The 22,790-nt window shown below is 65.8% G+C and overlaps 2 protein-coding genes across 2 annotated transcripts; one reads left to right on the plus strand and one right to left on the minus strand.

Annotated features, from left to right (window-relative positions):
* Positions 1–317: 317 nt before the first annotated feature.
* OLFM2 (olfactomedin 2) lies at positions 318–11,255 on the minus strand. Its single transcript, XM_062015577.1, has 6 exons — positions 11,118–11,255; positions 6,601–6,750; positions 5,427–5,582; positions 3,883–4,102; positions 2,490–2,596; positions 318–1,311 (listed from the first exon to the last, which is right to left on the minus strand). The coding sequence occupies exons 1-6, from the start codon at positions 11,253–11,255 to the stop codon at positions 634–636; spliced, it is 1,449 nt and encodes a 482-aa protein (XP_061871561.1). The 3' UTR covers positions 318–633.
* Positions 11,256–17,519: 6,264 nt separating this feature from the next.
* RDH8 (retinol dehydrogenase 8) lies at positions 17,520–21,238 on the plus strand. The gene is given in 8 exon segments (XM_062015645.1): positions 17,520–17,572; positions 17,574–17,682; positions 18,250–18,275; positions 18,277–18,430; positions 19,737–19,830; positions 19,908–20,091; positions 21,011–21,109; positions 21,112–21,238. Coding segments are annotated over 8 exon segments (834 nt in total). The 5' UTR covers positions 17,520–17,530; the 3' UTR covers position 21,238.
* Positions 21,239–22,790: the final 1,552 nt, after the last annotated feature.

The raw sequence follows: 22,790 nt of genomic DNA on the forward strand, positions 1-22,790 counted from the left end.
AGCAGGTTCTGCTCCCCCCTCTCTCATCGCAGCTGCACTCTCATTTCCCTTCCCTTCCTCCTCTCTGCCTTGCCCAGCTCTGCTGTCATTTCCCCTGTGCTGCACCCACATGCATTAAACATGCCCATAAACAACTTTGCTGGCTGCATCTGGAGAGGGGCTGCAGATCACAGCCAGGGGGGACAGAGGAGGTGCAGGAAAAGGGGAGGGGGGACAGGAAAAGGAGGGAGGGGGAACACACACACACACACACAGACACACACAGACAGACACACACACACACACGTCCCAAATAACCCCCCAGGCAGCACCAAATGTCCAAGAGACTGGTTTTATTTGCCATCCAAATAATAAAGGTGTCAAGTGAAAAAGAGAAACCGAAGGAAAAGCAACAACAACAGAAAAGAAACCACCCCAAAAAGCCAAACCCAGAGCAGGTTCAGCTCAGATGAAAGCACAGGAGAGAAGGTCCATGCGCCACGAACCGCCCGGGAAAGCAAAGCCATGGCAGAACAGAACCCAGGAGGAGGAGGAGGAGGAGGAGGAAGGCTCCTTCCCCTTGGGACAATGCCTGAAGTGTAGAAAAAGAAGAGCTGGGGAGGAGGGAGAAGCAAGAGGAGTCCAGAGCAGGGGTCACAGCTCCCCCGACGTCTTTATGACGTGGAAGAGCGTGACGTTGTAGATGACCTGGTGGCCGTTGTTCCAGGTGTACAACACCCTCTCCCTCGGGTTGTAGTCCAGCATGGATATGTGGGAGTACTGGTTGTGGAAGGGAATATCTGTGTACTCGTAGCTGGAAGTGTTTGTGTGGTAGGCAAAGTAGATCTTGGCCCCGGCCAGGTGGGAGTTGGTGACGTAGAGGGTGCCGCAGATCATGAAGGACTCGCCGGCGCTTCGCTTGGGGTAACCCGTGTCCCAGCTCCGCAGCACCTCCAGGCTCTGGGGGTCCACCCTGCTCACCACGATGTTCCCAGCGTTCTGGTTCGTGGTGTAGACGGCCCAGAGCCCGTTTTCATCCACCATGAAGTCGATGTCGGAGAACCCTCCCCAGGAGTAGGGGAAGGTGTTGTTGTAGCCGGCGCCGGCCAGGCTGCGCTGCACCAGCACGCTGCGCGAGCCAAAGTGGTACTTGACGGCCACGTTGCTCTGGTACTTGTTGTAATAGAGGGAGCCATTGAACACCACGTGGCCTGTGCCGGCCCAGGGCTGAGGCAGGAGGTGCTGCACGAAGTTCTGCCCCGTCACAAAGTCCTTCAGGGTGCGAAACTCCAGGACTCGGCGACCTTTGTAGTAACCGTCCATGTACCAGACCTGCGGCGCGCTCGGTTAGGGATGCTCGGCCAAAGCTGGGCTCCCAATCCCAGTAAGAGACAAAACTGGGCTCCCAGCCACAGGGAGACACCAAAAACAGGGCTCCCACCCACAGTGAGAGCCAAAGCTGGGCTCCCAGCCACAGTGAGAGCCAAAACTGGGCTCCCACCCACAGTGAGACACCAAAAACTGGGCTCCCACCCACAGTGAGAGCCAAAGCTGGGCTCCCACCCACAGTGAGACACCAAAAACAGGGCTCCCAACCCCAGTGAGAGCCAAAACTGGGCTCCCAGCCACAGTGAGAGCCAAAACTGGGCTCCCAGCCACAGTGAGACACCAAAAACTGGGCTCCCACCCACAGTGAGAGCCAAAGCTGGGCTCCCAGCCACAGTGAGACACCAAAAACTGGGCTCCCAACCCCAGTGAGAGACAAAACTGGGCTCCCAGCCACAGTGAGAGCCAAAACTGGGCTCCCACCCACAGTGAGAGCTAAAGCTGGGCTCCCAGCCACAGTGAGACACCAAAAACAGGGCTCCCACCCACAGTGAGAGACAAAACTGGGCTCCCACCCACAGTGAGAGCCAAAACTGGGCTCCCACCCACAGTGAGAGCCAAAACTGGGCTCCCATCCACAGTGAGAGCCAAAACTGGGCTCCCACCCACAGTGAGACACCAAAAACAGGGCTCCCACATTCAGTAAGAACCAAAACAGGGCTCCCACCCCCAGTGAGACAACCTCCCCCCTGCAAACCCACCTCTGCTTGTGGAGGCAGCCCCAGGAAGCCCCTGCAGGGCTGTGCCCCCCTGGCAGTGCCCCCTGGCAGTGCCCCTGGCAGTGCCCCCCTGGCTGTGCCCCCTGGCAGTGCCCCTGGCAGTGCCCCCCTGGCAGTGCCCCCTGGCAGTGCCCCTGGCAGTGCCCCCCTGGCTGTGCCCCCTGGCAGTGCCCCTGGCAGTGCCCCCCTGGCTGTGCCCCCTGGCAGTGCCCCCCTGGCAGTGCCCCCCTGGCAATGCCCCCTGGCTGTGCCCGCCTGGCTGTGCCCTGTGTCTGTGCCCCCCTGGCAGTGCCCCCCTGGCAGTGCCCCCCTGGCAGTGCCCCTGGCAGTGCCCCCCTGGCTGTGCCCCCCTGGCAATGCCCCCTGGCTGTGCCCCCTGGCAGTGCCCCTGGCAGTGCCCCTCACCCTGCTGTCGGCGCTGGGCGTCATCGTGTCCGTCATCCAGGAGCCGAAGCGGGAGCCCGATGCCCGGATGGTGATGGGGTTACTGACCCCCGTCAGCTTCCCACAGCCTGGAGGGGGGAAAGACTTTGGAGTGAAGGGCTGAGCATCCAGCATCGTGCCATGGCCCAAATCCCCTCTGCAGCAAGGGGGGAACTCAGAGGGACACTGAGGGGCTGCAGCTGGGGAAGGGGCTGGAGCTGGGGAAGGGAAGGGGCTGGAGCACAAGGGGGCTGGGGAGGGGCTGAGGGAATGGGGGTGTTGGGGCTGGGGAAGAGGAGGCTGAGGGCAGCCAGGAGCCCTCTCTGCAGCTCCCTGGCAGCAGCCTGGAGTTGCCCCAGGGGAGGCTGAGACTGGAGCTGAGGCAGAACTGTGTCCCTGAGAGGGGTGTGAGCCCCTGTGCCAGGCTGCCCAGGGAGCTGGGGCAGTGCCCAGCCCTGCAGGGACCCCCTTAAACCCCAAAGAGCCCCCCTAGAAGTCTCAGGGGGTGGAAGGTGAGGCAGCAGAGGGGGAGATGCTTTGGCCTCTGCATAGGGGGAAAGTGGCCTGGGGAGGGATCCCAGGGTGAGACTCCAAGGAGAGACCCCATGGAGAGACCTCAGGGCTTCCCTGCATGTGAGGGGATGCTGCTGTGAGTTGGGGGGTGATGCTGTGAGTGGGGGGATGTTGTGTGAGGATGCTGCTGTGAGTGGGGGGGTGATGCTGTGAGTGGGGGGATGTTATGTGAGGATGCTGCTGTGAGTGGGGGGTTGTTGTGTGAGGATGCTGCTGTGAGTTGGGGGGTGATGCTGTGAGTGGGGGGGTGATGCTGTGAGGATGCTGCTGTGAGTGGGGGGACGTTGCTGTGAGTGGGGGGACGTTGTGTGAGGATGCTGCTGTGAGTTGGGGGGTGATGCTGTGAGTGGGGGGATGTTGTGTGAGGATGCTGCTGTGAGTGGGGGGATGTTGTGTGAGGATGCTGCTGTGAGTGGGGGGTTGTTGTGTGAGGATGCTGCTGTGAGTGGGGGGATGCTGCTGTAAGGATGCTGCTGTGAGTTGGGGGGTGATGCTGTGAGTAGGGGGATGCTGCTGTGAGTGGGGGGATGTTATGTGAGGATGCTGCTGTGAGTGGGGGGTTGTTGTGTGAGGATGCTGCTGTGAGTTGGGGGGTGATGCTGTGAGTAGGGGATGCTGCTGTGAGTGGGGGGTTGTTGTGTGAGGATGCTGCTGTGAGTTGGGGGGTGATGCTGTGAGTGGGGGGATGCTGCTGTAAGGATGCTGCTGTGAGTTGGGGGGTGATGCTGTGAGTGGGGGGACATTGCTGTGAGTGGGGGGTTTGTAGGTGCCCACCCAGAGCAGCAGGGAAGGGGGATCATACCCAGTTTCTGCATGCAGGCGTGCAGCCTCGCCTCCAGCAGCAGCACCCTCTGCTGCAGCTCCTCGTAGTCGTAGGCACCCATCTCCTCCTGGATGGCCAACAAGCTCCCAGAGAGGTTCCTCACCTCGTCCTTCAGGTGCACAATCAGCCTGGTGTCTGCCTTGTACTGGTCCAGGACGGGCAGCAGGGGCAGCAGCTCCGTCATCTTGTCCTTCAGCGCCTGTTGGGAGGGTGCAAGGGGGGAAAACACCTCACACACACACACACACACACACACACACAAACCCCCCTTCTGGGGCCTTTCCAGCACAGTGACAGCCATGGCACAGCACTGGGACGGCCCCAGGGGTGCTCAGCACCGGTAGCACCCTGTGGCAGGCACCTGGGAGGCAACGAGGCAGCGCTGGGCACCAGCCACTCCAATGAGCCTCCTTCGCTCAAGGATGCTGTAATGCACAGCAGCAGCACCTCGGGGGCAGGATGGGTGCTGGGCAGGATGGGTGCCATATAGAGCAGGATGAGTCCCTGGGCAGGATGAGTGCTGGGCAGGATGAGTGCCAAACAGGGCAGGATGAGTGCCATACTGAACAGGATGAGTTCCTGGGCAGGATGAGTGCCATAGAGGGCAGGATGAGCACCAGAAAGGATGAGTGCCATACAGAACAGGATGAGTGCTGGGCAGGATGAGTGCCATACAGAGCAGGATGAGTCCCTGGGCAGGATGCCATAGAGGACAGGATGAGCACCAGTGCAGGATGAGTGCCAGGGCAGGATGAGCACCAGACAGGATGAGTGCCATAGAGGGCAGGATGAGTGCCATACGCTCCTCAGCTGCCAGGGTGCAGCCTTCAGGCTCCCAAAATAAACCAGTGCCCGTTGGTGGGGGAGGGGCAGGGATGGGATTTGGGGGAGGGCAAAGCTGCTGCAGCACAGGCAGCAACGACCTGCAGCTCCACATCCAGCACCGGGGGAAATCGAGGCTCTGCCAGGGACCAGACGTGGCTGGTTAATGAAACGTGTCCATCTCAGCCAGAGGGGCTGGGAACTGGCCAGTTTGGTCCCCACACGGAGCACCCCAGGGAGGGTCAGCCCTTGGACAACCCCAGGGAGGCTCCTGGGACCACTCCAGGGATGCTCAGCCCTTGGACCACCCCAGGGATGCTCCTGGGACCACCCCAGGGATGCTCCTGAGACCACCCCCGGGATGCTCAGGCCTTGGACCACCCCAGGGATGCTCCTGAGACCACCCCAGGGATGCTCAGGCCTTGGACTACCTGAGGGATACCCCTAGGACCTCTTCAGGGATGCTCCTGGGACCACCCCAGGGAGGCTCAGCCCTTGGACCACTCCAAGGATGCTTCTAGGACCTCTTCAGGGATGCTCCTGGGACCACCCCAGGGATGCTCAACCACCTGGACCCTTCCCAGGGAGCCCACCAGCCTCACAGCACCGTGTGCTGGGGATGGGGGGGAGGCTGCCAAGCCCAGCAGCCGGGGTGCTGAGGCATCAGGGGAGCTGTGTGTGGGGCTGAAGCACAGGCTCACCTGGAAGCTCTTGGCATTGAGGCTCCTCTGGCTCTCAGCAGCCACCTTCAGCCTGGAGTCCAAACCCTTCATCAGGGACTCGGTGTTGCGCACGTACTGCAGGTCCCGGTAGGTCCTGAGGTCCAGCACCTCCATGGACTGGGAGATGTTCTGCACCTGTGTGGTGGGACCAGGGACAAAGGGGGGAGAGGAATGCTAAGGGCTGAGTAACACAGCTGGTGAGCCGAGCTCATTCACACAGCTCCCTGCTGCTAACAGAGAGAGGGGCTGGGCAAGGCAAAGCAGCCCCCCAGACCCACGGGGTGCTGGTGGGGACACGACCCCCAGAGACCCCCATCCCCGTGTCCCCATCCCTGGGGAGCAGCAGGGACGAGCTGCTCCCACCCCCTGTTGGTACAGAACCCTGTGAGGCAGCCTCCTCCCCTGCAGCTTTCATGCACCAAGTGATGCTTTTCAGCTCTTGTTTGTTTTCATAAGCACATTTCCCTCCTGCTCCCTCCCTCAGCTTTTCTCCTCCCTTTCATTCCACCTCCCTTTCATCCCTCTCATAAAAGTTGCATGGGGTTTGTGGTTTGAGATGTGTCAAGAGGAAAAACAAGGGGGAAAGGGAAGGGAAGGGAAGGGAAGGGAAGGGAAGGGAAGGGAAGGGAAGGGAAGGGAAGGGAAGGGAAGGGAAGGGAAGGGAAGGGAAGGGAAGGGAAGGGAAGGGAAGGGGAAAGGGAAGGGAAGGGGAAAGGGAAGGGAAGGGGAAAGGGAAGGGGAAAGGGAAGGGGAGGAAAGGAAAGGGGAAAGGAAAGGGGAAAGGAAAGGGGAAAGGAAAGGGGAAAGGAAAGGAAAGGCAGGATGAGTGGAGCTGGTGCTGAGGCACCGAGGCTGTGTGGAAGGGGGGGATGAGGGAGCCTCAGCTGCTGCAGAGCCCATGGGGCAGGGGCTGGGAGGGTGGGAATCCCCCTGGGAAACCAGCCTGGCACCGTTGTGGCTGCTGGGATGGCAGCAGGAGGCACTTTGGGACGTCTCTGCTGGCCAATTCCCTCCCTGCACCGTGGGCTCAGCAGGATGCGGCCACCACATCTCCCCAGGGCCAGGGTGAGCCCATCAAGGAGCCACCTATGCTGGAAGGGGCTCCCACCCCCCTCCAGAAGAGCTCCCTCAGCAGCCCCGGGGCAGCCCCCACCTTCTCCACGAGCGTCCGGAGCTGGTGCGTGCGCAGGTCCCGGGAGCACGAGCCCTGCGCCGGGATCACGGCCGTGCACAGGCATTTGCCATCCGGGGCTTGTGCCGAGGTGTAAACCTGCCAGCCCTCGTCTGGGCTCTGGAAGAGGGTCTGTGGGAGGGAGAAAGGAGAGCTCAGGGTGAGCTGGGTGAGGGAGGGGTGTGAGCCCTGTGCCAGGCTGCCCAGGGAGCTGGGGCAGTGCCCAGCCCTGCAGGGACCCCAGAGCCGTGGGGCTGAGGGAGAAATGGAGCCCTGAGAGGGGTGTGAGCCCTGTGCCAGGCTGCCCAGGGAGCTGGGGCAGTGCCCAGCCCTGCAGGGACCCCAGAGCCGTGGGGCTGAGGGAGAAATGGAGTCCTGAGAGGGGTGTGAGCCCTGTGCCAGGCTGCCCAGGGAGCTGGGGCAGTGCCCAGCCCTGCAGGGACCCCAGAGCCGTGGGGCTGAGGGCTCAGTGGTGGCCGTGGCAGGGGGAGGGCTCAGAGCTGGGCTCCAGCAGCTCCAGGGGCTTTCCCCAGCCCAAATGATTCCATGATGTAACGAGGCAGAAAAGGAGCAACATCCCAGCAGCACTCTGAGCCCACCAAACCCCTCCTGGCTGCCCTCAGCACCCACCTCCCCCAGAGCCCGTCCTTGGCCCCTCAGCCCTGAGCCACTTGGGCACTTTCCCCTCCTTTCAGGTGTTTATTCACCCAGGTCACTCCATTTTCTCTTCCCTCCCCTCTCCCAGGCTCGTTTACTCTGCAGCAATTTGCTGCCAGCACGGGGTGGGAGGGAAGGAGGAGGAAAAGCCCTTCATCATCTCCTTCTGCCCAGCTCCCTCCTCTTCCTCCCCCGGTCCCAGCCCATCGGCGGGTGCTGGGGAGGCAGCTCCAGCGAGCTGCGCACCTCAGCAGCAGCTCAGCCCCCAGGAACACGAGCTCGCTCCCCTCCCCTCCCCTCCCCTCCCCTCCCCTCCCCTCCCCTCCCCTCCCCTCCCCTCCCCTCCCTCCCCTCCCTCCCGATGCATTCAGGCCACGAGCGCCGGTGTTTCCTGAGCCGGGCCATTGAACATTTCATGGGTAATTCATAACCCTTAATGATGGAAATGAAGAGCAAACGCATCGCTCTCGCAGCAGCTCCTGCAAAGGACGTTAAAGGACCCCGGGACACGCTTCCCCTCGCTCGGGGGCGGCGGCTTCGCCCCACGTCCCGCCCGGGAACGGGGTTTATCGGGACCCAGCCCTCGGCACAGTCAAGTCCTGAGGTGTGGCAGAGGGGAGGGGAGGGGAGGGGGGATTGAGTCCACAGGGCAGCAGAGAGGGAGGCTCTGAGCTCTCAGGAGCCCTGGATGCCAGCTGGGCTGGGCAGGGCAGGATGTGTGCCGGGGCAGGCTGAGAGGGAGGATGAGGAGCCCCATCTCAGGATGAGGAACCCTATCTGAGGATGAGGAGCCCCATTTGAGGACCAGGAGCTCTATCTGAGGATGAGGAGCCCCATCTGAGGATGAGGAACCCTATCTGAGGATGAGGAGCCCCATCTGAGGACCAGGAGCCCCATCCCAGGATGAGGAACCCTATCTGAGGATGAGGAGCCCCATCTGAGGACCAGGAGCTCTATCTGAGGACCAGGAGCCCCTTCTGAGGATGAGGAGCCCCATCTGAGGACCAGGAGCCCCATCTCAGGATGAGGAACCCTATCTGAGGACCAGGAGCTCCTTCTGAGGATGAGGAACCCTATCTGAGGATGAGGAGCCCCATCTGAGGACAAGGAGCCCCATCTGAGGACCAGGAGCCCTTAGGAAGGTGCTGGCACTCAGCATCGTGCTGGGGCAGCAGCATCGTGCCCCCCACTCCTGTTACAGCAGCTGAGCTCACATGATGCACAGTTATGGGTCAGGAAAGGGGGTGTGCTGGGCAGGGCAGGATGAGTGCTGAACACACAGACAGGGGAGATACTGAGCAGCTGTGGGGACACATCCAGAGCTTGAGGAGATGCTGAGTAGCCACAGCCAGAGCCTGAGGAGATGCTGAGCAGTCATGGGCCAGAGCCAGAGCCTGGGGAGATGCTGAGCAGCCACAGCCACAGACAGAGCCTGGGGTGATGCTGAGCAGCCACAGACAGCCTGAGGAGATGCTGAGCAGCCACGACCTGGGGAGATGCTTCTCTGCTGCAGCTCCGTGGCTGCATCCAGCACCCTCCCCTCCTCCCCCAGCCCTGGGGATGTGGGGCAGGACCCACTGCAGCTGTGGGGCAGGAGACAGCACGAGGAGGTTGGATGCAGCCTGTGCAATCTGTCACTGGGTTATTAATTAGAGCTGCTGGCAGCTCGGGGAGAGGAGAAACTGCTGACAGCAGACAGACAGGACCTGGCAGGGAGGAGGGAGCCGTCAGCACAGCCCCAAACCCACTCACAGGGGACAGAGGGGGTCCCCAAACATCCTGGGATCCCCACTCAGCCCCAAAGATGCCAGGGGGAAGGGTCCAGCCAAGTGTCTTTCCAAGGCAGGACACCCCAAATCAGCACCAGCAGCGAGGAAGGAGCTGCTGCAGTTCTCTGGCCTCTTCCTGGAGAGAGATGGCTCCAGGGGAAGGGAAGGAGCCACTGCAGAGGATGCTCCGACCTCTCCCGGTCCCCACGGCAAACCCAGAGCTGCTGCCTGCTCCAGGGCCAGGGGCTGTGGGGCTGAGCCCCCCAGGAACCCCCATCCCAGGGGGCTGAGCTGATGGCAGCACCCAGGCTGCTGGATGAATCCAGCTCTGGAGCTCAGGGCAGAAAAGGAGCTTCAGGAGTCCCCAAAACCCAAGTGGGAGATGAGCTGGGCAACCACGTCCTGGCCAGGGCTGTGGCCTCATCCCTTTCCCCAGTCAGCGGCTCCAGCTGATTAATGACCATGCAACCATCACCAGAGAGTGATTAATGACCAGCTAATTATTGCAGGGCAGCTTCTGCTCTACCCTGAGCACCACTAATTGCCCTCAAACACCAGTTTCCCCGCTTGAGTGGCATCTGGTGTCACCCCCCTGAAGGCCACCATGTGAAGGATTCCCCTAAATGAGGTGCCCCCCCCCCCCCCAAATCACATCCCCCCCTCACCCATCACATCCCCAACCCCCTCCCAGCACCACCAGCACCAGCTGGGCACCAGCCAGGCCCCGCAGCACCTCCCCAGGGGCTCCCTCCTGCCTGCAGCATCAGCCCAGCCCTGTTGCTGCCATTGCAGCCCCCCCAAAATGTGCCTCCCTCTCCAATCCCCCCCCAAAACCTGTGTGTGTGCCCCCCCCAGCTCCCAACCCGTGTTCACACCAGTCCCACTCTCACAGGGGGAGCCCAGAGAGCCCCAGGAGCAATTTGGGGTGTCTGAACCTGGGGAGATGGAACCTTCAGCCTGGGGACAGCCACCAGCTCCCCAGGAGGGTGCAGATTTTGGGGGGGGGGGGGGTGTCTCTGGGGGAGCAGCAAAGCCCCGTGGGGGGGGGCTACACACTCCCCCCAGCCCCAGTGCATGAGCTGCCCAGCTCTGCTCTACTGGGGGAAGAAAGGGGGGGTCGGGACCCCTCTAATCCCCCCTCCCCCAGCACCTCCAGGGGGTCCCCGGTTCGTTCTGCTCGAGGGGGGGTGTAGGGAGGGGAGATCCCCGTGTCTCGCTGGGGGGGGCTCGTGAGCCCTGTCCAGGGAATCCCCAGGGGAGGGAAGGGGGGGCCTTGAGTGCAGGGGAAGGTGGATGGGGGGAGGGATCCGCTGTGCACCTTACCCGGGGGGGATGGAATGGGCAGGATGAGTGCGGGGCAGGGGGATGCTGGGCAGGGGGGATGCTGGGCAGGATGGGCGCCGGGGCAGGATGGGCACCGGGGCAGGATGAGCACTGGGGCAGGATGAGTGTGGGGCAGGATGAGTGCGGGGCAGGGGGATGCTGGGCAGGATGGGCGCCGGGGCAGGCTGAGCACCGGGGCAGGATGAGCACCGGGGCAGGCTGAGAGCCGGGGCAGGATGGGCGCCGGGGCAGGATGGGCGCCGGGGCAGGATGAGCGCCGGGGCAGGATGAGCGCCGGGGCAGGATGAGCACCGGGGCAGGATGAGCACCGGGGCAGGCTGAGAGCCGGGGCAGGATGGGCGCCGGGGCAGGATGGGCGCCGGGGCAGGATGAGCGCCGGGGCAGGATGAGCACCGGGGCAGGGGGGATGCCAGGGCAAGATGAGCACCGGGGCAGGATGAGCACCGGGGCAGGATGAGCACCGGGGCAGGATGAGCGCCTTACCGGGGAGGGGGATGCCCGTGGCCGCTGAGGTGGCCGCAGGAAGGCAGAGGGGACTCTCCAGAACCCCGGGAGGAAGATGAGGAGGGGAGGGGGGGCTGTCCCGATGCGCTTCGTGCCGGATCCCCCGAGCCCCGCGGGTGCCGGTGCCGCTGGCGCAGCCCCTCAGCACCCCCCTCAGCACCCCCCGCCGCACCCCCCGCCCGCAGCTCCCCGCTGCTCCCCCTCCCCAGTACCGGGGCGACTCACGATCTTCTCGGAGGTGCCGGCCCGTGACACCGCGGTGCCGTTGAGCCCCACGAGCGACGGCAAGGTTTGGGACATCCAGTTGGTCACCATGGCCATGGTGCTGAGCACGGCCCCGATCTTCAGCAGCGGCACCGACATGTCGCCGCCGTCGCCGCCGCATGCCCATCACACCCCCCCCCCCAACCCCAACCCCCGCCCCCAAAATCAGCCCTCAGCCCCCCGCTTTTCCCCTTCCTTCCCCTCGCCAGCCGGTGCCGGTGCCCACCGGGGCGAACCGCGGAGCCTCCTTCGCTCGCTTTCGCCCTTATAAACGGAGCCGGCGCGGCTCCGGAGTGACGTCGGTATCGCTGGCTCCGGGCCAGCCCCGCTCCGGCCCCGCGTTGGGGCGGTCCCGGTTTAGGGGATGGGGAGGGAGGGGAATGAGGGGGTGGGGGGATGGTCCCTAAACCGCACTGTCCCGGTTTGGGGTGGTCGCTGTTCAAGGGGGGAGGGGGGGGATGTGGGTCGGGGGGGTGTTGATTCGGAGTGATTCAGGTTCGGGATGGTCCCGGGTCGGGATGGTCCCGGTTTGGGGTGGTTCGGGGGGGGATGTGGGTCGGGGGGGGATGTGGGTCAGGGGGGTGTCGGTTCGGAGTGGTCGCTATTTGGGGATGGGGAGTTGGGGGGGTCGTACCCGACACGGTTCGGGATGGTCCCGGTTCGGGATGGTCCTGCCTGGCACAGCACCATCCAACCCCGTTCCCTTTGGAACAGGCTGGTCGGGGGGAGCAGGACTCTGGAGACCCCTGGGCTGGGGGAGCGAGACCCCCAGAAACCCTCGGGTTGGGGGAACAGGACCCCACAGACCCCAGGTTTGGGGGAGCAGGACCCCCTGAGCCCCCAGCTCTCCCTTACACCGGTACCGGGGATCACTGACACCCCGATTTGGAGGCTGCAGCCCCCCCGCCCCGCACACAACCCCCTTCTAGCTCCTGTTGAAGCCCCACAAGCCGCCCCCCGCCCCCCTCCAGACCCCCCAAATCCTCACCTCCACCCTCACCCACGGCTGCTGCGGGCACTGGGAAGGATACGACCCCCCTTTCCCGGTCCCCAGCGCGACCCTTCCCCACTTCAGCAGCTCCTTGTGATCCCCCCCGTCCCCCCAAACCCTCTCAAGCCGTTCTGCCGGCGGGTGCCCACCCTGAGCCCGGGACCCCCCCATCCCTCCCCCCTCCCCAGCGCTTTGAGCATCCTCTCGCTGCTTTTTGGCTGCTTCCACGGTCACCGAGTGCCCCCCGCGTGGGGACGGACACGCACAGCACCAGCTCCCACGCGTGCGGACGCAGGGGGAAAACCCACCCCCCCTCGCACCCCCTCACACCCCCCTCACACCCCCTCGCACCCCCTCGCACCCCGGAACCCCCCAAGCCGCGCGTTTTGGGGTGCTCCTGTGCAACGACTGTCCCCAAAGTCCCCAGGGACCAGAGGGTGGATGCTCACCTCTGAGACATCCCCCCCTCCCCCCCCCAGAGTGGGTAGAGCCCCCCAAAGTGGGGGTCGGGTCTCACGGGGAGGGTCCACACCGCCCCCTGAAAGGTGGGTGTCCCCGTGCAGCGACCCCCAGAGCTGCGGCTGCCACCCCAAGGATGTGTTTTTGGGGGCTGGGGGTGGGAGGTGAGGATCGACCTCCAGGGCCATGGGACAGGGGTTCCAACCCCTCCCCCCTTCCCCACGAGTGGGGGGACACTGGTGGGGTGTCTCACGCTGCCGGGGTGGCTTCGCCAGAGGGGCTTTGTGCAGCCAGGGCAGCACAGGGGGACTGAGGAGACCCCCCTCCCTTTCCTTTGAGACCCCCAAATCTCCTCCTCACCTCTTCGTTCCCCCACACAACCCGTTCCCTTCCAGCTCATTAACTGGGGCTCATTAACCGGGGGCTCATTAACTGGGGGCTCATTAAGCGGGGGCTCATTAACTGGGGCTGAGCACGCTGCTGGGTAATGAGCTGCAGACCCCACTCGGGTGGGGGGGGACAGAGCAGCTATTTATGGGGGTGAAAGGGGGGGATCCAGCTGCTGTGGGGACAGCCAAAGCCCCCCAGAGCTCCCCAGCCCCTGTCTGTGCCCCCACATCCCCCTCCTCCCCAGCCCCACCAGCGCCCCCCGGGGGGCAGCACCCACAGAGGCAGCTTTGGGGTCCCACAGCTGCAGCTGGGGGGGGGACAAGGGCAGGGCAGGGACCGAATCCCTGCTTCAAATTGCCCCCAATTCACCCTGCGACCCCCCCCCAAATAAAAGCATCAGCCAGGAAGCAGGGCCTGGGCTGGGGGGGGCTGAGGGGAGTCCGGGCTGTGCAGCCCCCCAAAGCCTGGCAACCCCGGCTCATGAATATGCAACAGGCTGCACAACCACCAACAACCACCAACCACCACCCACCCACCACCCACCACCCACCAACCACCCACCAACCAACCACCACCCACCCACCGCCGACAGCGCCGGGCCCCGCCCCCCCCCAAAACCAGCGCGGGGGGATGCTGGGAGGGGTGGGGGGACGTCGTTGGGACCCCCCAGAGCAGCCCCCCTGTCCCCGGCCCCACGGCGGGATGAGGGATGGAGGGATGCGGGATGAGGGATGAGGGATGAGGGATGCGGGATGTGGGACGAGGGATGCGGGATGGAGGGATGCGGGATGAGGGACGCGGGATGTGGGACGCGGCGGGTTCAGCTCCTGCAGCCCCCCGCCCCAGGGGCGGCACCGTCTGGAGGAACGAGGGGAGGGGGGTCGGGGGGGGGCCGTGGTCTCGGCCTTTTGGGGGGTTTCCCAGTGGCACGTGGGAGTTGGGCTGGTGCCGACCCCGGGGGCACTTGGCTGGGAGGGGGGGTGGGATGGTGGAGACACGTTGTGACTTGGGGATGGGGCCAACCCCCCCTGACACAGCCCCAACCCCTGATACAGGTGGGATGGGATGGGATGGGATGGGATGGGATGGGATGGGATGGGATGGGATGGGATGAGTGGGATGAGATGGGATGTGATGGGATGGGATGGGATGGGATGGGATGGGATGGGATGGGATGGGATGAATGGGATGGAATGGGATGGGATGGGATGGATGGGGTGGGATGGGATGGGATGGGATGGGATGGGATGGGATGGATGGAGTGGGATGGGATGTGATGGGATGGGATGGGATGGGATGGGATGGGATGGGATGGGATGGGATGAATGGGATGGAATGGGATGGGATGGGATGGATGGGGTGGGATGGGATGGGATGGGATGGGATGGGGTGGGATGGGATGGGGTGGGGTTGGGTTGGGGATGGGATGGGATGGGATGGGATGAGTGGGATGAGATGGGATGTGATGGGATGGGATGGATGGGGTGGGATGGGGTTGGGGTAGGGGGATGATGGGGTGGATCCAGACCATCACCACCCCTCAGCCTCAGTGGCCACGTGTGAAGGTGCCAACACCCCGTCACCACGTGTCCCTCACTCCACTCTGCCACGGGGTGAGGGGCCACAGCAGCCCCCAGCCCCTGCTTGGGGAGGGGGTCTGGGGAGGGGTCACACCGCTGTCCCTGCACCCAGGTGACCAGGAGCAAGGGCCAGGAGGGTGCTGGGACACCAGGATGAAGCCCAACACCCACCCTGGCTGTGGGAAGCACCCAAGTAACCACCCAGAGACCCCCCTGAACCACTCACAGACACCGGGACCCCCCCAGATCCCCCCTCCGTGGGCACCCCGGGGTCCCCATCCTGGGGACACACCCGTGTGTGTGCGGGGGGGTCGCTCCCGGCATCACCCCCAGCGCCGGTACCCAGCGGGGGGCATCACCGAGGGGACGCTCCAAGCACCGCCCGGCGCCCTCCCCCTTCCCAAACCCCCCTCCCCGCGCCCCCCGCCCCCCGCCCGCCGTTACCTGCATCGCGGGGGAGCCGCCGGAGAGGAGGAGGAGGAGGAGGAGGAGGAGGAGGAGGCCCGGGAGGAAGCGCATCCTGCACACGCCGACCCCGGCGGGGCCGCTCCGCCGCTGCGCGCGGTACCGGAGCCCAAAGCGGGTCGGGTCCATCCCCCTCCCCCCTCCCCATCCCCTCCCCTCCCCCTCCCCACCCCGGAGCCGTCACCGGAGCCGTTACCGGAGCCGCAGCCGCAGCCGCAGCCGCCGCTCGGGTCCAGCATCCCCCGTCCCCCCGCCCCGGGGGTACCCGCAGCCCCCGGGGGGTGGTCGCGGGGGGTCCCTTGGCTGGGGTGGCCCCGGGGATTCACCCCCCCCGGGGGTGGGGATTTGGGGTGGGGGGGTCAGGGATGGGGGGAGTAGCCCCGGAGCCCCCCCAGGGATGGGGATTGGGGGGGGGGGGGGCAGGGATGGGGGGGAGCAGCCCCTGGAACCCCCCCCCTTGCCCTGGTGTCCCCCCTGGGGATGAGGATTTGGGGGGGAGCAAAGATGGGGAGAGGGGTCAGGGATGGGGGGGAGCAGCCCCAGAGCCCCCCCCTTGCCCTCACCCCCCCCCCCCCCGGAGTGGGGATTTGGGGGAGGGGGGTCGGGGTGGGGGGAGCAGCCCTGGAGCTCCCCCTTTGCTTTGGTGACCCCTCCCCCTGGGGATGAGGATTTAGGGGGGGTCAGGGATGGGAGGAGCAGCCCCAGAGCCCACCCATCACTCCCCCCCTCTCCCCCTACCCAAACCTGTGTGTTTTGGGGCTCCTGCCCCCCACGGTGGGCTCTAAGGGGTGGGGAGGGGGGTTGGGGGACCCCTCCCACGCCACCCCCTGCAGCTGCTGTTGTGGGACCCCCGGGGGGTCCTGAGTCACTCAGCCCCACAGATATCAGTCCTGTCTCTGCACCCCCCCAAAAACCAGCCCCTCACCCCCCTCTCTGAAGCTCTGGCCATGCCACAGCCCCCTCCCCAAGCTCAACCAGCCCCCCTGGGACCCACCCCCCAGCCTGGGGGTCCCCTCTGTGCTGGTGATGGTGGGGAGGGGCCAAGCTGCAGCCCCCCCCCCGTTTGCTTTGTGGCCTCCCTGAGCCTCATCCTGCTCCCACGTGACGGGTGCTGATCCCATAAGAGCCTTTGGGGCCCGTGTGTGTGTTGGGGGGGGCTCAGCCATGGCCTCCCCCCTCGCCTCGAACCGTCCTGGTCACCGGCTGCTCCTCGGGCATCGGCCTCAGCGTCGCCGTCAGCTTGGCTCAGGACCCCCAGCAGCGCTTCCAGGGTGAGCAAGGGGGGAGGGGGCTCAGCTTGAGGGGCACCCACGGCCCCCCCACCCCATCCCTGCTGCAGGGTTTGGGGTGTCCCATGCAGGCAGCTCTGGAGCCTTTGTCCCCCAGGACCCCCCTCCAAGTGCTCAGACCCCCCCCCCCCCCCCCCTTTGCTCTTGCTGAGCTGAGGTGCCCCTGAGCCCCCCCCCAGCGCCCCCCAGCGCCCCCCCAGCGCCCCCCAGCGCCCCCCAGCACCCCCCCCAGCACCAGCCCCTCGGCCTCACTGGCTGCTCACACCAGTGTGACCTCACCAGCACCTCAGGGTCCCTCCAGGGTGGGTGTCAGGAGGGTGTTGGGGGGCTGAGGGGGGGACACACGACACAGGACAGTGGCAGGACCGGGGGGAAGGGCACAAAGCTCCAGCTGAACACGAGGAGAAGCAACTTCTGAGGGAGCCCTGGCACAGGGAGGCTGTGGAGGCTCCTCAGGAGGTTCCCACCCCCCCTGGACACGTCCCTGAGCCCCCTGAGCCAGGGGAAGCTGCTTCTGCGGGGGGGTTGGGGACTGGATGAGCTCTGCAGGGCCCTTCCAGCCCCCACCATTGCTTGGGGGGGCTTCAAGACCCCTGATCTAGGTGGGAGCTGCTTCTGCAGGGGGGTTTGGGGCTGGGTGAGCTCTGCAGGTCCCTTCCAGTCTCAGGAGGTTCCCAACCCCCCTGGACACATCCCTGAGCCCCCCTGAGCCAGGGAGAAGCTGCTTTAGCAGGGGGTTGGGGGACTGGATGAGCTCTGCAGGACCCTTCCAGTCCCCACCATTCCTTGGGGGCTTCAAGACCCCCCTGGACACGTTCCTGAGCCTCCTGATTGAGAGGAACCTGCTTTAGCAGGGGGTTTGGGGGCTGGGTGAGCTCTGCAGGTCCCTTCCAGTCTCAGGAGGTTCCCAACCCCCCCCGGGCTCATTCCTGTGCCCCCTGAGCCAGGGGCAGCAGCTTTAGCAGGGGGGCTGGGGCACATTCTCCCCACCCCTGTGCACACACACACACACTCACACACCCCTGGGTACCCCCCCAACCCAGCAGCTGCCCCCCCGAGGCTGGGGATTAACCCCGGGAGGGGATTACGAGCCGTGTTACCAAAGCAGCTCAGCCAGCATCACCCTGCCTCGACCCTCTGACCTCCTGTGTGGGGGCTCCCCTGAGCCGGGCTGGGGCTCCCCCTGCAGTTGTGGCCACCATGAGGGACCTGGGCAAGAAGGAGAAGCTGGAGGCGGCGGCGGGGAGAGGCGCTGGGCAAGACGCTGAGCATCCGGAGGCTGGATGTGTGCAGCGACAGCTCCGTGGCCGAGTGTCTGCAGGACATCCCTGGGGGGCACGTGGATGTGCTGGGTGAGGGGCTGGGGCTGCCTGGGGAGCCAAAAGGGGGGTCTCTGAGCTCCCCCTGCACCCTGGCAGTGAGTGACAGCAGTGAGGGGCTGGTAGGGGGTCAGGGGGTGCATGGGGAAGGTTAGAGGGGGGTCTCTGAGCTCCCCCCTGACCCCCTGACAGTGAGGGGCTGGAAGGGGAGCAGGAGCTGGGTGGGGGTGGGCTCTGGGGGGTCTCTGAGCTCCCCCTGCCCATGAATAACACCAGTGAGGGGCTGGGAGAGGCCCAGGGGCTGCATGGGGAAGGTTAGAGGGGGGTCTCTGAGCTCCCTCTGCCCCCTGGTAGTAAGGGGCTGGGAGGGGGGTCAGGGATCAGCCAGGGAGGGCTGCAGGGGGGGTCTCTGAGCTCCCCCTGCCCCCTGTCAGTGAGTGACAGCAGTGAGGGGCTGGTAGGGGCTCTGGGGGTGCATGGGGAGGGTTGCAGGGGGGGTCTCTGAGCTGCCCCCTGGCACTGGCACCAGTGGGGGGGCTGGGAGGGGCTCAGGGCAGCGTGGGGAGGGGTCTGGGAAGCTGCCCCCCGCCCCCCTGGCAGTGAACAACGCCGGCGTGGGGCACGTGGGGGCCCCTGGAGAGCATCAGCATGGCCGAGATGAAGCTCATCTTCGAGACCAACTTCTTCGGCGTGGTGAGGATGGTGAAGGCTGTGCTGCCGGGGATGAAGCAGCGGCAGAGGGGCCACATCCTGGTGGTCAGCAGCGTCATGGGGCTGCAGGGTGAGGGCTGGGGGGGCTGCACAGGCTGTCCCCACACATGGCTGGGGAGGGGGTCTCAGTGACATCGAGCCCCCACATCCCCCCCCCCAACATCCCCCCCACGTATCCCCCCTTCAGTGGGGTCTCGAGCAGCTGGAGAGGTTGGGCACAGGGGAACCTGCTGAGGGGCAGCAAGGGCAGGGGGGCTGCAGGGGGGGGGAACTGGTCCTGCACCAGCACACACTGGGGAGCAGCCCCCTCCCCCACCCCTGAGACCCCAGAGCCCTTCCAATTGGGGAGGAGCAGCCCCCTGCACCAGCACACATTGGGGAGCAGCCCCCCTCCCCAAACCCCTGCAGCAGCACAGGCTGGAGAGCAGCCCCCTCCCCACCCCTGAGACCCCAGAGCCCTTCCAGTTGGGGAGAAGCCCCCCTCCCCCAACCCCCTGCACCAGCACACACTGGGGAGCAGCCCCCCTCCCCACTCCCCTGCCCCCAGCACAGGCTGGGGGGCACCTGCTGGGGAGCAGCTCCAGGAGGGAGACCTGGGAGACCCCAAACATGGGCCAGCAGCGTGTCCTCGTGGGCAAGAGGCCAGTGGCAGCCTGGGGGGGGTTGAGTGTGGGCAGCAGGTCAGGGAGGTTCTGCTCCCCCTCTGCTCTGCCCTGGGGAGGCCTCAGCTGGGGTCCTGTGCCCAGTGCTGGGCTCCCCCCAGCTCCAGACACACAGGGAAGGGCTGGAGAGAGGCCAGGGAGGGTTGTGGAGGCTCCTCAGGAGGTTCCCCAACCCTCCTGGACACGTCCCTGAGCCCCCCTGAGCCAGGGGAAGCTGCTTTAGCAGGGGGTTGGGGGCTGGAGGAGCTCTGCAGGTCCCTTCCAGCCCCCACCATTGCTTGGGGGGCTTCAAGACCCCCCTGGACACGTTCCTGAGCCTCCTGATTGAGAGTAACCTGCTTTAGCAGGGGGTTGTGCTGGGTGAGCTCTGCAGGTCCCTTCCAGTCTCAGGAGGTTCCCAAACCCCCCCTGGACACGTCCCTGAGCCCCCTGAGCCAGGGGCAGCTGCTTTAGGGCTGGGTGAGCTCTGCAGGTCCCTTCCAGCCCCCACCATTGCTTGGGGGGGCTTCAAGACCCCTGATCTAGGTGGGAGCTGCTTCTGCAGGGGGTGTTTGGGGCTGGGTGAGCTCTGCAGGTCCCTTCCAGTCTCAGGAGGTTCCCAACCCCCCCTGGACCCGTCCCCGAGCCCCCTGAGCCGGGGGCAGCAGCTTCACGCCGGCAGAGCCCAGCAGCTCCCCCCCAGCCGCTCCCATCCCGCCTTTCCCCTCCCCTCAGGGGTCGTTTTCAACGACGTTTACGCCGCCTCCAAGTTCGCGGTGGAAGGTTTCTGCGAGAGCCTGGCCGTGCAGCTCCTGCAGTTCAACGTCTTGTGAGTGCGGCGCCCCGGGGGGGACCGAGAGCGGCGCCCGGGCCAGGGCTGAGCTCAGCCCCCGGACGCCCCCGCAGCGTGTCCCTGGTGGAGCCGGGTCCCGTGAACACCGACTTCGAGCTGAAGCTGCTGCGGGACGCGTCTGGCTCCGACTTCCCCGGGGTGGATCCGCTCACCCTTCGCTACTTCAGGGACGTTTATCTCCCGGCCTCGCAGAGCATCTTCAGCACCCTGGGGCAGAGCCCCGACGCTGTGGCTGAGGTCTGGGAGGGCAGGGGGAGGCTCCCAAAGCCATGGAGGAGGGTCTGGGGGCACGGGGAAGCTCCTAAAGCTCTAAAGGAGGGTCTGGGAGGGCAGGGGGAGGCTCCCAAAGCTCTAAATGAGGGGTCTGGGGACAGGGGGAGGCTCCCAAAGCCCTGAAGGAGGGGTCTGGGGGCAGGGGGAGGCTCCTAAAGGAGGGGTCTGGGGGCATGGAGGGATCCCAAAGCCCTGAAGGAGGGTCTGGGGGCAGGGGGGAGGCTCCTAAAGCTCTAAAGGAGGGTCTGGGGGCAGGGGGAGGCTCCTAAAGGAGGGTCTGGGGGCATGGAGGGATCCCAAAGCCCTAAAGTGGGGTCTGGGAGCAGGGGGAAGCTCCTAAAGCTCTAAATGAGGGGTCTGGGGGCAGGGGGGAGGCTCCCAAAGCCTTAAAGGAGGGTCTGGGGGCTGTGTTTGTGCCCTGCCCGAGCTCTGCAGCTCCCTCCCAGCCCCTGAGCTGCTGTGACTGAGCTCCCAGCACACCCTGGCCCCCATCACCCCAGTTCCCTGCCCTTCCCTTCCCAGTGAGGTGACTCTGACATCCCCACAGCCCTGGGTGGGTTCTTGTGAGCCCTCCCCTTGCTGCCCCTGCTCTGGGCTGGGGGTTTGCACTGCCTGGGCTCTGCAGCTCGCTCTGCGGAGCTCTCCCTGCTCCCTGAAGCCCCCTGCAGCCCCCTGAAACCCCCTGCAGCCTCCTGCAGCTCCCTGAAGCCCCCTGAAGCTCCCTGCAGCCCCCTGAAGCTCCCTGCAGCCCCCTGCAGCTCCCCTGAAGCTCCCTGCAGCCCCCCTGCAGCCCCCTGAAGCTCCCTGAAGCTCCCTGCAGCCCCCCTGCAGCCCCCTGAAGCCCCCTGCAGATCCCTGCAGCCCGCTGCTGCCGCCCTCGCAGGCCATCGTGTCGGTGGTGGTGGCTCGGCGCCCCCCGTTCCGCACCCAGACCAACCGCCTATACACGCCGCTGGTGGCGCTCAAGTACGCGGACCCGTCGGTGGGAGCTGTCGGTGCGCAGCTTGTGGCGTGCTGCTGTTCGCGCACGGGCCGCTGCTGCGCCTCAGCCTGGCCGCGCTGCGCTGCCTCCGCTGCGCCTGCTGCCGCCGCCGCGTCACCCCCGTGTGAACACCCCCGAGGGGCCTGCAGCTGCAGCGTCACCCCCCTGTGACACCCCCGAGGGGCTGCAGCTGCAGCGTCACCCCCTGTGACACACCCCAGGGCAGGGGGCTGCAGCTGCAGCATCATCACTCCCTGAGACCCCCAATGGGGAGTGGGAGGTGGGCAGGGGGCTGCAGCTGCAGCGTCACCCCCCTGTGAGACCCCCCAATGGCCCAGGGGGCTGCAGCTGCAGCGTCACCCCGTGTGACACCCCCCAGGGCAGGGGTGGCTGCAGCTGCAGCGTCACATCCCTCTGAGACCCCCAATGGGGAGTGGGAGGTGGGGAGGGGGCTGCAGCTGCAGAATCAACCCTCCCTGACACCCCTGGGGGGGGTTTTGGGGGAGACCTTGGGGGTCTCTGAGGGGTCTCCGGGGGGGGTTTTGGGGGTCTCTGAGGAGCCTGGCAGGGGTTTGGGGGGTCTCTGAGGGATCTCAGGGGGGGTCTCCAGAGTGTGTGAGCAGCCCAGGGGGTCTCTGGGGAGTCTCAGGAGCACGAGGGGGAGGGGAGTTGGGGGGGTTCTGTGGAGGGTTTTGGGGTCTCTGAGGGGGTTTTGGGGTTTCTGGGGGGTTTTGGGGGTCTCTGGAGGGTCTCCGGGGTCTCTGAAGGGATTTTGGGGGGTCTCTGTGGAGATTTTGGGGGTCTCTGAGGGGGTTTTGGGGTCTCTGGGGGGGGGGGTTGCGTGTCTCTGGGGGGGATCTTGGGGTCTCGGGGGATTTTGGGGGTCTCTGGGGGAGGGGTTGGGGGTCTCTGGCGGTCTCTGAGGGGGTTTTGGGGGTCTCCGGGGGGGTTTGGGGTCTCTGGGGAGATTTTGGGGGGTCTCTGAGGCGATTTTGGGGGTCTCTGGGTGGGTTTTGGGGTCTCCGGGTGGGTTTTGGGGTCTCTGAGGGGATTTTGGGGGTCTCCGGGTGGGTTTTGGGGTCTCTGAGGGGATTTTGGGGGTCTCCGGGTGGGTTTTGGGGTCTCTGAGGGGATTTTGGGGTCTCCGGGTGGGTTTTGGGGCGGGGGGCAGTTGCGGGGTCTCCAATAGAGGCCCGCGGTAGCACCCCCCGGCCCCTCAGCTGCCCCCCGGCGCTGCCGTCGGCTCGGGGCGGGTTCGGGGGGGGTCCCAGCTCCGGCGTGACGTCACCATCGGCCATCGACCGGAAATGATGTCACCACGGTCCCGTCGACCGGAAACGACGTCATCACGCTCCGTCGTCCGGAAGTGTCGCGTGAGGCGACGTCATCACGGACCCGCCGCCGGAAGTAACGCGACGGGAAGCGGAAGCGCGCCGGGAGCCACGTGCCCGAGGCGGCGGCGGGATGGGGCGGCCCAGCAAGGTCCGGGACGGGGACGGGGCTCGGGGGCCCGTTTGTACCGGGGCTGGGAGGGGGCCGGGGCTCTGAGGCCGTTTGTACCGGGGCTCGGGGCTGTCCCGGGGCACCGGAGGGGGACGTGGGGCCCGTTTGTACCGGAGATCGGAGTCCCGTTTATACCGAGGCTCTGGGGCCCGTTTGTACCGTGAGACGAGGCTCTGGA

This window comes from Colius striatus, chromosome 26, assembly GCF_028858725.1.
Source record: "Colius striatus isolate bColStr4 chromosome 26, bColStr4.1.hap1, whole genome shotgun sequence".
Classification (NCBI taxonomy): domain Eukaryota; kingdom Metazoa; phylum Chordata; class Aves; order Coliiformes; family Coliidae; genus Colius; species Colius striatus.